This window comes from Schistocerca nitens, chromosome 5, assembly GCF_023898315.1.
Source record: "Schistocerca nitens isolate TAMUIC-IGC-003100 chromosome 5, iqSchNite1.1, whole genome shotgun sequence".
NCBI lineage: Eukaryota > Metazoa > Arthropoda > Insecta > Orthoptera > Acrididae > Schistocerca > Schistocerca nitens.
In genome coordinates, this window is record NC_064618.1 from 277938263 (window position 1) to 277954212 (window position 15950).

At 42.8% G+C, this 15950-nt stretch overlaps 1 protein-coding gene across 1 annotated transcript in view; it reads right to left on the minus strand.

The window, feature by feature from the left end:
• The window catches only part of LOC126259172 (proteasome activator complex subunit 4-like), a 251235-nt gene that overhangs the window by 202480 nt on the left and 32805 nt on the right, over window positions 1-15950 (minus strand). Inside the window, exon 7 of the mRNA XM_049955739.1 lies at window positions 1732-1880. Within this exon, the coding sequence (XP_049811696.1) occupies window positions 1732-1880 (149 nt within the window). The remainder of the gene's footprint in view (window positions 1-1731; window positions 1881-15950) is intronic.

Consider the following 15950-nt stretch of genomic DNA (forward strand, 5'->3'; position numbering starts at 1 on the left):
TGAGGTAGAGACTCAAGTGTAATTGCAAGTGGCTGTTGTGATAGTGACATTTACAACATGGATGAAACTAGTCTATTTTTAAACCCGTTCCAGACAAAACACTAACTGTGAAGGGTAATCAGTGCAAAGGCGGCAAAATGGCGAAACACAGATTACTGATCTGTCTCTATGCTAACCTCTGTGGTGAAAAAGAAGGACCAGTAGTGATACATACAGCAAAGTGTCCAAGGTGCTTCAATAAACAATGATATTTCCTTGCTTGTTGTCTCTTGGTATGCAAATAAACGTGTATGGATGATATGTGACTTTTTTGTTCTTGGCTGAATAATTTAAATTAAAAAATGAGCATTCAGAAACATAATATCCTGCTTGTCATAGATAATACACCATGTCATTGCAACAAAAAAGTTATCGAATACGAATATGGAAGTAAATCTCCCCCCTTGCCAACACTATACTGTGTGTTCAGCCTTTTGATGAAGGAGTGATCCGGTCTTTCAAATTAAATTACCAAAAGAAACTTCCAAGTTCCCTAGTTGCAAAAATGGACAATGCCACATCTTTGTACGAGTTAGCTAGGGCTGTGACCATACGTGATGTTGGCAGCTGGATTAAAAGTGTGTGTAATGAAGTGAAAAATGAAACAATTAGAAAATGCTACATTAATTCTGGTTCTCAATCTTCATAAAATGTGGACACTGGAGAAGAAGGTGGCAATGAATCAATAAACATCCTCAGTCGACTGTGCAATGCTGCCAATACTGAAGGAGATATTTCTACCGTGAATGAAGAAATCGGATGGTGATAATTGGGAAGATGTAACTGCACACATGAACCAAGATACTCAGTGTAATGACAACTAAAACACTGATAGTGAAAATGAGAACTCCTATCAGGAATTGCCTTACATGGTATTACTTAATCGCAAGTTCTTTGCTTCTGAGCTTTACAACTAGAAACTGATGTACTTACTATCTGAGGTGGAAAAGGAATACAAGAATGTGACTGTAAACAAATGTATGAAAAAGTGTGTGCAGATGCCAATTTCCATGTATTTCATTACATAAACAATTAAGTACGTATGTATTATCATTGTTATCATTATGTTATAAGAGCTGGTTTTTCATTGTAGCAATTGTCGTCATTGTGTTTAAATGATGATGTTCGGCCCCACATTTTACCTTGATCATCCTTTAAGAAGACCATTCCTCCAGATGACCACTTTCTCACAAAAATTCAAGTGGATGGATCAAATATGTTTCATTGTTTTACAGGTTTTACTGGTTTTCTATCATCAAATGCAAGTTATATTATTTACTTAAAAACTATTCATTTTGTTTTCTATAAATTGAAAGTTCAATACAAAATGTTATGAAATTTACAGACTGACATACGGGCTGGATAGTACTCACCTTTAGAAGTGCTACTCCCAGTACAAATAAAAGAATCATACAAATGTAGATAACAGCTCTCCCAGCTTCTGAAACTCGAATTCCTTGCTCAGGAAGTAAGGGAGAATTGGTTGGTGCATGTTGGGTTTGGAGGAGGGGTGGAGGGATCAAGGTAACTCCGAACCTAGGCTAAGAAGGACTCTCTTATGGAAAGAAGCAAAAATGACACAAAAGGAATCATAGATAGTACAATCCCAAGTTTCTATGCCGCTGCTTCTTGCTTTGCAAATAACCACTGTGTTATTAATGGACACTAAATAACTGTCACTAAATTACTTACAAATGCAACCGTTGTATAAAATACATTGGAAGCTTCTTTAAGAAATCTTTCAGCTTTATGAACCATCTTCCAAAATTTGCTGGATGGAAATAAGATTCCAAGGTCTTCATCAATCTATCTAAATGTTTCTGTGCACTGCTGTGTCTTCCCTAAAACATACACAATTTCAACAATTACAATACTATTTAACACACAAGTTCACACAAACACAGTGCACTAAGTCCCTCTACAGCCATTTCAGAATATTTCTCACATGTAAATTAAAAGTTATTGCTACTGATACTACTTTTTGAGGGGAGATGGGACAGAGGCAGGGGAGACTGAGAAGGGAGAGGGAGGGGGAGAGAGAGGGTGGCAGAGAGAGAGAGATAGGGAGAGGTAGGGAGGGGGCAGAGGGGTAGGGGGAATATAGAGGAGGGGGGAGAGAGGGTGGCAGAGGGAGAGGTAGGGATGGGGCAGGGGGAGTATAGAGGAGGGGGGAGGGAGGGGGAGAGAGGGGGGAGGGAGGGGGAGAGAGGGGGAGATAGGGGTGAGAGAGGGGGGAGAGAGGGGGGAGAGAGGGGGGGAGAGGGGGGGAGAGGGGGGAGAGAGGGGGATAATCAAAGAAATGTCTTCACTCCAGAAAGGTAAATCTGCTTAATACAGAGTGGTGCACATAAAACCGGCCCGAACTGGACAGCAAACGCGCATGTGAAGCATTACTAGCTTGTCAGTTTCTTTGCCACCTTCCAACAGCAGTAGCATGTGAGTAGTTCATACGGAAAGTAGTCGTTATAAACTATGTACTTCATTGTCATACCTTACTCCATTGAAGAACATGTGTTCATTGTTGAAGAATATGTGCAGTCTGAATCCATTAAAGTTGTTTGTGACACTTTTCAAGAAAAGTTTCATGAAAATATTATTCCTGCAAAATCAACAATTCAGGATCGGATCCAGTGAGAAAGTGGCATTCAACAGGCAGTGTTGTTAATTCAAAGAGAAATAAGGCACCGACTGTACGTACACATGAAGTTGTGGCAAATGTGACGGCGCACATTGAAAGAAGTCCCTACAAGTCAACACGACGATTGTCACAGCAATGTGGAATATCTCGCAGGCCATGTCAACGCATCAGTCATGCCTTAAAAATGAAACCTTACCATGTGAGTGTTGTTCTGCAAATAAAAGAAGCGGACAAGGGTAAGTGTATACATTACTGTAATTGGTTGCTGGAAAATGTCACTGGGGGACATCTTGATCCGTTCCTCCTTTTTTTGACAGATGAAGCTTGATTTCATTGGTCGGGTTACATTAATTCACAAAACACAGGACACTGGACTACAGAGAATCCCCATGGCAAGCTGCAGAAGCCATTACACGATTTAAAAATTGGTGTATGGTGTGTTCTATCTGGTAACAGAATTATTGGGCCACCGTTCTTCATCGAAGCTGTCAACACACGTTTACTTGCAAGTCTACAATGGATTTTTGGCTCTTTTCACTACAAATGAAAAATGTTGTGCATATTTCCAGCAAGATGGGGCAACTTCTCATACGTCTGATTTGTCCTTAGCTCGTATACATACTGATGTTACAGAAGAGAGGATCATTAGTAAGGGCTCGTGGCCACCCCGCTTTCCCAACTTGTCACCATGTGACTTACCTCTGGGGATTTCTAAAGGCTAGAGTCTACTGCAACAATCCCAGAACACTTGACACATTAAAAAACAACGTATGTGAAGAAATTTTGAACATTCCTCAAGGAGTACTGAAAAGTGTTTTCCTATAAAAGTAAATCTGTTACTTAAACTGTTAATTATACGAGGGCCGTTCAGAAAGTAACCTCCGGTTGATTTAAAAAAATACACCAAGTTAAATAAAAATATTTTAATATATACATCTTACAACTACATCTTTGCACTATTTTTCTACATAGTCTCCATAGCGATTGAGGCACTTATCGTATCTCTTCACAAGCTTTGAAATTCCTTCTGCATAAAAATCACCCGCTTGTGCCTGGAGCCAGCCTGTGACCACATCTTTGAGCTCTTCGTCGTCATCAAACCGCTGTGACCCGAGCCATTTCTTCAAATGCATGAAGAGGTGATAATCACTTGGTGCCAGGTCTGGGCTGTAAGGTGGATGGTTGATAACGTCCCACTTGAAGGACTCAAGAAGGGCCGTTGTTCTGCGAGCAGAGTGAGGACGGGCGTTATCGTGCAAAAAAACGATACCAGAAGTCAGCATACCACGGCGTTTGTTCTGTATAGCCCGTCGTAACTTTTTTATTGTTTCACAGTACACGTCTTGATTAATGGTCGTACCACGTTCCATGAATTCAACCAACAACACCCCTTTGGCATCCCAAAACACCGTTGCCATCAGTTTTCTGGCAGAAAAATCTTGCGAGGCTTTTCTTGGTTTGGTAGGCGAATTTGAATGTGCCCACATCTTTGATTGTTCTTTTGTCTCAGGGTTCACGTACTTAATCCAGGTTTCGTCACCGGTCACGATTCTGTTTAACAATGGTTCTCCTTCGTCCTCATAACGTGACAAAGTCTAATGCAGAGGCCATTCTTTGAGTTTTGTGGTGGTCGGTAAGAATTTTGGGCACACATCGTGCACAGAACTTACGGTAACCCAATCTTGCTGTCACTATCTCGTACAAGAGAGTCTTAGAAATCTGTGGAAAACCAGTAGACAACTCCGACATTGAGAAACGTTGATTTTCACGAACTTTTGCATCAACTGTCTGAACGAGTTCGTCAATCACCAATGATGGTCTACCACTCCTCTCTTCATCATTACCGTTTTCTCGACCACTTTTAAATAAACGTACCCATTCACGGACAACTCCTTCACTCATAACTCTTGGTCCGTACACGGCACAAAGCTCACGATGAATAGCTGCTGCAGAATATCCTTTGGCTGTAAAAAAACCTTATGACAGCACGCACTTCACATTTGGCGGGGTTTTCTATTGCAGCACACATTTCAAACTGCCACAAAAACTAAACTAGCGCAGGTACGACGTTCACTCGACCACGGCTTGATGCCGACTGACCTGTTGAGTGCGTGAACGCACAGATGGCGTCGCTACTCCCCCCACAACCCGCACTGTGACCAATCGGAGGTTACTTTCTGAACCGCCCTCGTATAGTTCATAATGAAACAGTACAATAAAAATGTAAGAAAGCAATGATGTCTGTTTATTTTCTTCATTAATATTCCTTTCAACGCAGGGGCCTGTTTTCTGTGCGCCACTCTGTATAATGCAGGAATTAAAATTTTCTTCATACTATCATTGAGAGAAAGAGAATGATCTAAGTCTTTTGACATTATTGCAGATTCTCTCTCTTCCCCACAAATAACTTTCTGAAATCAATTTCTCACCTTGTGTACCCAAACTTAACAGAAAACATTGTGTGTGGATGGAATCTTTGTTTCATTCAAAAGACAACCACCCCAAGCAACAAAAAGGAAATTTCTACAAGAGCACAAGAACTAAGTCAAATGTTAATTATGAGTAACTGAGAAACAAAGCACACATTTTCAAATTCAAATTGGATTTCTCATTAAATGGGCTGTCTGTTATAGTAGAACGCTCTGTCCTGCTTCAACACAAGCTGCATTTATACTACTTATTCCACAACAACAGCAACTTGGATATTACTCCAAAAGTGAATAATAACTACACCTGTCGTAATCATATGACAATTTCTTAATAATTCAACAACATGACATCAACAGAGCTATAAATCTGAATTATTTTCCTCTTTCTTTTATCTTCCCTTTCAAGAAACAGAGTATGCAGTTTTTCCTGCTCCTATATTTCCTCTGTCTCTGTCTCAAGTAAGTCAATTCATTTGCTATTCTTTCTTTCACTTATTCATTCCACTGGAACTATTTCCTACAGAAATTTTCTGTATCTTTCTTGCCACATCATCTCTTTTGATAAAGCAAGTAGGCCAAGTGGCAAGGAGAGAACCAAATTGAAGAATAATTATCATCCAGCACAGAATGTGGAATAATGCCACATACTTGCTCTTGGCATGATGCACTTTGCCTAAATATGTGAACTAATTGCCATTCAAAATTGAAATTCAGTGGGAAACTATTGTGGTAAACACCTTAGGGTTGTCAAAATCATCAGCAGTTTTAACAGGATGTGCTCCAGATTATGCTTTCAGATTAGTTACTCCAATCAAATATCTGACAGTGTTAAGAGTTATCATCATAATTAAGAGGACAGAAAAACAAAATCTGGAGATTGCAAATAATAGAAGGAGAAGCTTTTACTTTTGATTAAAATATTGTTAGTTAAATAGAGCAGCTGGTAGAACAGGACAGACAATGAACTGTGCAGGAACTAATGATGGGCAGAGTAAAAGTGAGTCTGAACACACAATGCACCAAACACTCCTAACAATGGGCCTCTGCAGCCGTTGACCAATGCATGTGCCAATGTTAACATCACAAATGAAATAGGTAAGTGCCATTGGCACTGACGATGGTGCATTGGCAGAGCACTGCACGGTCTGCTAAATACCGGTACCTTCTTAAGCTTGCCAATGGGAACAGCTCCTCGACATCTGAATCACGAGACACAGACAAGCTGGCTGTGGCTCTATTATGGTCTCGGGAACATTCATGTGGGCATCCAGGCATCCAGTGGAGCTCGATCAAGGCACCATGATGACCATGGAGTATCGTACACTGGTTGGAGAGCGCTTACACCCCTTCGTGACAATCATGTTTCCCGACATCAGTGGCATTTTTCAATAAGATAATGCACCATGGTCACAATGTTCTGGCTGATCAATTTTTGCTTAGCTTGGTGTACGGAGTAAAACACTGCCGGTGTCACCTGTATGGTAGAAAATTCAGGGTAGTGATAGACCATGTCACTTTTAAATGGTTACTAGGTTTGAAGGACCCACCCAATAGACTGATGAGATGGGCATTGAAACTAGGTGAATTTGAGTATGAAGTAATCCAGAAACCTTGGAAGAAAGATGGAAAAGCAGAGGGGTTGGACAGGAAGCACAAGCACTAGGGCAGGACATTGGGAAATGGCACAGAGCACCGATAAAGAGAGTCTATAGTATGGCAAGCAACAGCAGTTTAGCATGCATGACTACAGGAGTAAAATTAGGACTTCAAGTGATGGTGCCACGTTGAAACTAGGTGTATTGCGTGAAATGCACAGTCATGTGTTATCGGGTCATGGGGGAAGGGGATTGCTGGGCAAAGAATCAGGGAGTGACAGAAAAGTATTGGTGGAAGGAAATGAATAATGATCTAGATCATTATGTCAGAAGTTGTGTGGATTGTGCACAGTGGGCGGATTTAAATCCGAAGCAGGTAGTACTGTAGAGACTGCCAGCAGCAACAGAATCATCCAGTTTCAATGGAGTGGACAGGCTGGGCCCTTTCAACTGAACACCAGCAGGTAATTTTTTGTGCTGACCATAAAAGATCATTTTTCTTGTTACACAGAGATGGTGCCAATGCTCTATCAGCAGGCCATCACAGTCGTGCAGGCCTCCGTTAATAGCTGGTTAATGAAGTTCGGGGTACCAATAATTTCAGACCAAGGGACGAAATTCATGTCAGACCTGAAGAAAGATGTGCGTGTTGAAAACCAGACCACTTAATCCACAAGTTAATGGAAGGATGGAATGAGATCATCAGACAATAAGAAAGATGTTTAGTCATTATGTGAATTCACACCATTTAGATTAGGACACGTATCTATCCTTCATATTGAGTGCCCACAAACCCAAAGTACACACCAGCACAGAGTTATAACCATTTGAGGTGGTGGTCAGAAAAAAAAGATGCAATTGCCATTCAACATGACTAGCCAGAAAGGAGGCAGGAAAGGAGGGCCAGTCCAAGAGTTTGCAAGAATGGTCAGGTGAGTGGAGAGAAACGTCAAGCAACCAAATACTAAGGCAATAGAGAAGTAGGAAGAGGCAGTGCAGCAATTAGGAACATTACCTTAGTATAGAATAGGACAGTGGGTAATTTTATCAAGCCCATATACTCTGAGGGGAAAGAAGCTTGTAACATGGTACGAGGTCCCATACGAAGTAATTGAAACTACATCAACAGTAAATGTGAAGATGCTGCTGCCAACAAGGACAACAACTGTGCCTATTGAGAATCTACTACAACTCAAGGGTGCACTGGAGGCAATTTCATGAGAGGTATTAGTGAAGGTGAAGAAAGAGGTGAAAGGATGAAGCAGAAGGATGAGCAATGGGAGGGAGGGAGGGAGGGAGGGAGGGAAAGAGAGGGAGGCCGGGTGAGGCAAGGGGGGAGGGGGGGAGGGAGGGAGGGAGGGATTTTTGTTTCAGGGTAAGTTTTATTGTTTACGTGTTAATGCTGTACTGGGACAGCAGGCTTCTATAGAGAGAGGAGGTGATATTGATTCCTGCCCTCAGTTTGCCATACGGAACAAAAGGCCGGAAAAGAAGAAGGCTAGTTTTGGAAGTGCTGTTCTCTTCGACGGAGCCAGAGCAAGGGTGCTCCAAGATCATCTGGCCAGAGAAGTTTTGTTGTCCAGGTAACGAGACGTGGTGCCATCCAGTCACAGACGGTTGTTAGGTTTAGCATTTAATGTATGGGTAATGTGGAATAAAATTAAGAGACTGGAGCATATATTTCAGGGTTACGGCAATTAGCAAATACTTACGGAATGCTCAGAGAGGTCTCAAAGGAGCACAGGAAATTGTGTGGGCGTATGCGTGCCTAAAGGTGCAGATGCAGGTGGTGAGCACAATGGTGCTGCACAAATCCTGGAGAATGAAGAGGCGTTGGATAGGCTTTGGCAGTAAACTATTGAAAACCACATTCAGAATAGCATACACAATCGATGTGACCCAACTGAACAGAATGGCAGAAGCCACAAGGGGGTCAGCAGAGGCAAACTGTAGAGTGGCTTTCCACACAGAATGTGAACTTCCAAGAGCAGTGTGTTAAACACCACATGCCCGCTGCAACAGCTGACAAAGGAAATCGTGCATTACCCTCAGATAGCAATCTGAACCAAGATCTGGACATCATACAAACACAGATGCAAGTACTAGATGCAAGACTTAACTATGAAGAGGGTATCGCAGTCATTGGGGATGTTATCTGGGACACGTGGATAGAATTAACAAATTTGTATGAAGTTGTCCATCAAGTGCTGCAGGAACAGTTAAGTCCCATCTCCTCCTATTTTAGCACTACCTGAAAAGACTGAGCAAGGTGCAAGAAGAATTACACTAGAATTACAGCTAATAGTGGAGCCGAGCAGACCAAAATTACAGCTAACAGTGGAGCTGAGCAGCCAGAATTTGCCATCCTACTATCAAGATGTTATGGTGGCTGTAATGTATTGGTGAAGGTATCGGTGGCTGACAAGCATGCAGTCTTTAGCCGTTGCACAATGCACACTTATCCTGTGAAGTTGTTAACAGTTGGAAGATTTGTGCAAGTGAGAGACATACAGGTGCTACAATTAGCAGCAGACAGCGGCTGACACGTGATGATGACCAAGGGTGAGCTCCAGCAATGTCAGAGTGGGTTAGTCACCATATGCCCAACTCACAAGATAGCAATGAGTTGGAGCGTATCCATCACACAACTCTTCAAGGGTAAAACAGAGGAGTGACCTTGCCAGAAGAAGCTGGTCGAACAGGAACCATACTTTCAGAGAGCAGATGTAAAATGGATATACTGAGTCTACAACAATGCAGTGATGGCTGCTAGTTGCTATCAACAAGTGAAACTCATGAGGGCAAGGTGTTTAGAACTGTGAGGTAGTGGTCTATTAACCAATGGGACTGTGTGAAATCATGGGACCCATGTTTCATTTACCATTTTCTATGGGGGGAGTTACACCGCTGAATGTAACGTAGCCATAGCTGTATTGGCCCGACAAACCTCTAGAGATGTCAAAAAAACCATATCTTCCTTAATGACACCCAGGAACTGAGCCTGGACCATTCATTAAGTTGGAGGGTAGCTGCACAGCAGGTACAGATTACTGCAGTGCAATTGTGGAACAGTACTGAGAAACAAGAATCAGGTAACTGATCTCGAGTGCCGCAAATCCAACTGCCATGGAGACTGATTTTGCTCTCCCTAGCTCTTATGTATCTGAAACAACAACCCGTATAAGTACCTAATCCAAGGGTAATTCAAGTTCCCGTAGACTGGAGCAAGGGATAAAAGACAGATTTACGGAGTATGAGATCAGTATAGTAACTTTTGTAGTAGTTAAGAGTGACTGATTTAGTATTATATATTTGCTTTACAGATTAAGGGGTAGAAGTAATTTAAAACAGAGAACTGAGCTGGGCAAGACCCAAGGAGCCATCTTTGATTAAAATTATTAGTCTTTATCTAAAATAATGAGAAGCAGTGTGGATGCCACTGTGGATAGTTGCATTAACAGCCACGAGCCTGTGGCAATTAATGTGGAGACATGTGGGTCACAATAACAGACACAAGGGGATTGCAAAGCCAGGATACCAGAGCACAACAGTGAACTCTATCACACATCGGTAACTGTGTAGCCAATGGGGTGATGTCACCACACCACGTCAGGCTCCTGTTATGGGCAACACGATTACGTGCACAGTTCCAATGAAACGAATGTGTGCCAGAGGCATATGAATAATTCTGGATTTTGAGGCAGGGATCACTTATCTCCAGAAACCAGCAGCCCCTGGACTATGCTGGACAGGGAGATGACTGGGCACCACCAGCAGCAGCAGCCCCCGTGGGTTTGAGACTGTGCTGCAACTGCCGTCAGCACTATGCCCTTCACAGGACTTGGTGCCACAATGGGACTTGGTGCCACAGCTCCAATGAACTGCCATCCATGCTTGCTGCCGCCAACACTAGGTACTAGTGAGACTTAGCACCACAGTGCCAGGTGCTGTCCAACTCCTGCCAGAGAGCAGCGAGTTTGACCCAACACGCAATCATTTTCACATGCCATCATGGCAAGGGACCAATCGGCCTCCACGATGCTGAGGGAAGTAGTGCGCCACTGACAGCTATGGCCATGGACTCCAAAGGTTGCTGGCTTTCCACGGGCTTGCAGTCAGCACAGCAGGGCACCGGCTCAGTAGCCAGTACAGGAGCCACTGCCCATATGTCAGCACCAGCAATGGACAACAAGGTGCCATCACCTCATGTCATGTACTGAAGTCAACAAAAGTCATTATGAATTGTCACCAGTGTTTCCACTGGGGACTCTGGACCCACCAATCACCCAGCACCCTTCATTATACAGCATATGACAACAGTCTTGAGTGTAGCACAACACTACAACATTTTTCTAAAAAGCATCTGAATTATACCTACTACATGAATGAGACGGTATTACTGTTACCTCTGGCACTCAGAAATACACAAATTGAAACTACTTTATTTGCAACTAATTGTCTGTGTGCAAGTGTTGCCCTATGAATTTTAAGTTTAGCCGTCTGCAAGATGTGGGAACACTGCAGGATGCGCAAGTGTCTGGAGGAAGTGTCTTCAGTTTGAGTTGTTATACTGCTGCATTCGCTCATGGTTTAGTGGTAAACATTAAATAATATAGCTGCAGAGTCATGAATTCTGAGTCCATTCATTCCTTTATTTTTCTTTTTTTTAACTGCATTTGAGCCATCTGCTAAAGTTACCAGTCTAATGGAACCTCAAAGGTAACTTCTTCACTTTATAATTCACCAGCAATAGAAAAACCTTTCACGGAAAAGCTCATGGCTGCTTGAAGATACGAACCATTTATGCTCGAGAGTTTCCTCACACTACAGCGGCCACCAGTAATTGGCCATCCACTGATGGCCGGTGGCCACCGGCCGTCGTCCAACCCTGCGAATGCAGCACAATGCGTCTTGGGAACGTTTCTGCACTCACATTGTTAAGCATAAAATTATTTCTTATTGTAGTCTGATTTTCTGGACAAAATAACTCTGATAAACTGAGTGAACATCGTGCAGTTACAGAACATGCTTAAGTTACTAGAGTGTATTTATCAACTATCATTTTCTTATTTGAAGTTCTACTATCTATCCTGAAGTTACGAACTGAATTTTGCTTACTGGAATCTTACATACATTGTTTAAGTGTTACAAAACAGTGTCCCAAGTAGGCCGGCCGCTGTGGCCGAGTGGTTCTAGGTGCTTCAGTCCGGAAGCGTGCGACTTCTACGGTCACAGGTTCGAATCCTGCCTCGAGCATGGATGTGTGTGATGTCCTTAGGTTTAAGTAGTTCTAAGTCTACGGGACTGATGACCTCAGATGTTAAGTCCCATAGTGCTCAGAGCCATCTGAACCATTTTTGTCACAAGTGGAGTATATTGAATATTTGTTGTATTTGGTATCCTTTGGGTTTAATAGAGGGATGGAGGCAGATTTAAACATTTGTGTCATGTGAGGCAAGTGCTATTTGACCAATCATATTGGAAAAGGTTTTCTCGTTTCAAGAAAGGCCGTTCTGTTGTGGATGGTTTTCCACATTCAAGAAGTCTTGATGACTGAAATATATGATGAACTATGACCATTTAACCTTTGTGCAACACTTGCATTTAATAGGCAAGAAATCAAAGGGGTGACTGTTACTACTGAGACTCCTTACAGGCACAAAGTAAGAAAGTGACCAACAAGACTGTAACAAATATTGTTACTATGTGATAACGCACACCGCTGATTTCACAAACAAAGCTATTCAAGAAAGTCATCCCTTAAGCACTTATTCTTCCGATGTGCCCTCAATGTTCACCTTTTTGTTCTTTATCGTACAACTGCTGAGAAAATTTAGTTCCAGACAAAATGCACTTCCAGCCTGGCTTGATGATGTCTTTAACTCGGAACCAGTAGGTTTCTCCAGCCTTGGAATTGGTAATGTACCTGGGCATTGCTAGACAGTTTTAGACAATGTTACAGAATATACTGCTGATAATTACTTTCTCTGTTATGTTTCAGTTGTGTCCCATAAACTAAAGGAAAAATGCTAGTAAAATATGCACTGTACTAATACACCTGAACTACAATTTACCACAATAACTTTATAACAAAAGTATGTTTCACTAAAATGAAGTATCTGTAACATGAGTGTGCCTATACCAGCACAAATTAGTAAGATATTTCACGCTTTTGACTTCAAAATGATCTGTGTTTACATGCTGTCCCATGTCGTATTAAACTAGTATGGAAATGGGGCAGCTGGATTGGACACACAAGTTAATAAATTATCGGCAAATTTCTTAAATAAAAGTTTGTATTCACAAAAATAAAAAATTATGTTGCGAGAAGCAGAAACAGGTACTACCAAGTCAAAGTATCACAATTTTTTTGCCTTTACATTATGGGGTATTGGAAGTAGTGAAAAGGCTTATGATGGAGATTTTTGAAAGATTTCCTTATTCATTTTTGATCTGGTTGCTTTTAGCTCTGTTACAGCATAGGAAAAAAGCTGGCATCCAGTGAGATTTGAACCAACAGCCAATGCGGCCTTCAGTTGATTACATTACATCAGAGCTTTCAAAGAGTTGCTGCATTCGTCCCTCACTTACTGTCCAGTGATTGTCCAAACAGCTAAATTGCAACATGAAAGACAAGATTAGTTGCAATATCCAGGTGGGATGAACTTCCTCGGCTCATATCTTTAAATTGATAACATGATGTCACACATTAAGTGAAAATCACTTATATTATTCAATGAAAATGATAAGAAAATATCAAGTGAATTTAGTAGGGTAATTCTGTGCCATACAGGAAGTACCACAATGAGCACATAGTTTCAAACACACGCAGCATTGTCGCCATGTTTCAATTATACTACCAGCAGGGGATATGTTTCCAAGATAATGCATTAACTGAGCGAGCTAAGAAGTGAGCACAGCTTGCATCTCAAAGAGACAGCCACCGAGAGCCAGAGTACCAAACTCATAAGTCAATAAGCTTTATTCCATTTTTGTACTTAGGTTTAGAGGCTAAGGCACAATAACTAAGAATACTCAGATCTGTGAATGCAAACTAAGCAGTATAAATCAACAACTATCACAATTATTTTTGTTTTTCTGTCTTTAAGTGTACTGAAAACTGAGCAGCTTATTCACAAGACATGATCCACATTATTAAAGCATTCCAGTTATAACGTAAACATTATGAGTAGGTAACACATCTTTTGATCATTGTGGATACAGAAAATGTTTTTCTTAGAACACTGTCACTGGCACTATCCCCAAAACAGAGCAACAGATTGCAAAAAGCAAACATCCACAGACACTTCGTAAACTACAAATAACGAAGTCCAAATCAAGAAAGACTACTGTGCCAAGAAACCATACTCAATGAGTGACGAAGGTGGCTCAGAAAATTATGAAGAAAATGAAATCAGCAAATGTGTACAGTGCAGGCTCAGTTCCAGTTTCTGGGAACATAAAAGGAGCAGTAGTTGTTATCAGTGCATGGAACAAGGAACACAGCATGCTAATGATGTCTAGAATAAGTCATGCTTAATCAATACAGTCTTTCAGTCTACAAATACAATACTGCAAGATAGCAAGAGTCATCTGCTCATAATGATTACAATATAACTGCTGATGATGCTTTGCCAATAAAACCAAGAAGTGCCTGTGCTGAAGAGCTTTTCAAGTTGTGGCAAGGTCAACAGAGAGCATGAAATAATTACGGGTTCACCAAGCTAAGCATAGTGCTGATTTTCTATGCAACACGTAATAGTCAGGACAGAAATTAATTTAGTCCCTGATGGTTTCATACATATAATACCTCTAGGCCACCACCATATTCATGTTAGAGTAGTTGAAGTGTAATGCGACAGCACAGACAGGCAGATGATTCTAGAATTTGCAGAAACTACCCGTATGGTGCTAATTAATGATGGCAAACCACCACTATTTTATGTTGATAATGGTTAGTGTTAGGCAGATTACAGCATAGTTTATGAAACAACAGTAAAAATAGACTCCACATGAAAGTGAACCTAAAGTGGATGGAAAAAATCATTGTACACACTAACAGAACTGTCAAAAACTAAATCTACTGGTTAAATTCACAACTTATGGAAAAGATAGAGAAGGCTTTGGCTGAAAGGTAATATGTGTGCTTTTATTGAACCTGTCTACAACTCAACATGTCATCTTTGCGACGAGTAGCAATCTATGTTTTCCTTATATTTGTTGATATTCCAACCTGGAGTTTCCATTGTTTGATTTTGTTTAAATTCATTGTGAACAGTCATTAAATTTCAATATCTTGTTTGTGTGTACACTTTATATAAGTGAACATACCAAAATTAATTAATGGAAGGGGAAAAAATTAAATACACGCGCACACACACACACACACACACACACACACACACACACACACACACACACAAAGAGAGAGTGGGGGAGTGGATAGAGAGTGGGGGAGTGGAGAGAGAGTGGGGGAGTGGAGAGAGAGTGGGGGAGTGGAGAGAGAGTGGGGGAGTGGAGAGAGAGTGGGGGAGTGGAGAGAGAGTGGGGGAGTGGAGAGAGAGTGGGGGAGTGGAGAGAGAGTGGGGGAGTGGAGAGAGAGTGGGGGAGTGGAGAGAGAGTGGGGGAGTGGAGAGAGAGTGGGGGAGTGGAGAGAGAGTGGGGGAGTGGAGAGAGAGTGGGGGAGTGGAGAGAGAGTGGAGGAGTGGAGAGAGAGTGAGGGAGTGGAGAGAGAGTGAGGGAGTGGGGGAGGGGGCAGAGAGGGAGGGGGCGAGAGATGGGGATGGAGAGGGGGTGGATAGGGAGAGGGGGGAGGGAGAGGGGGGAGGGAGAGGGGGAGGGGGAGGGAGAGGGGGAGGGGGAGGGAGAGGGGGGAGGGAGAGGGGGAGGGGGAGGGAGAGGGGGAGGGAGAGGGGGAGGGAGAGGGGGGAGGGAGAGGGAGGAGGGAGAGGGGGGTGGGAGAGGGGGTGGGAGAGGGGGTGGGAGAGGGGGTGGGAGAGGGGGTGGGAGAGGGGGTGGGAGAGGGGGGATGGAGAGGGGGAGGGTGAGGGGGAGGGGAGGGGGAGGGGGAGGGGGAGGGGGGAGGGGGAGGGAGAGGGAGAGGGAGAGGGGGAGGGAGAGGGGGAGGGGGAGGGAGAGGGGGAGGGAGAGGGGGAGGGAGAGGGGGGAGGGAGAGGGGGGAGGGAGAGGGGGGAGGGAGAGGGGGAGGGAGAGGGGGGAGGGAGCGGGGGGAGGGAGAGGGGGGAGGGA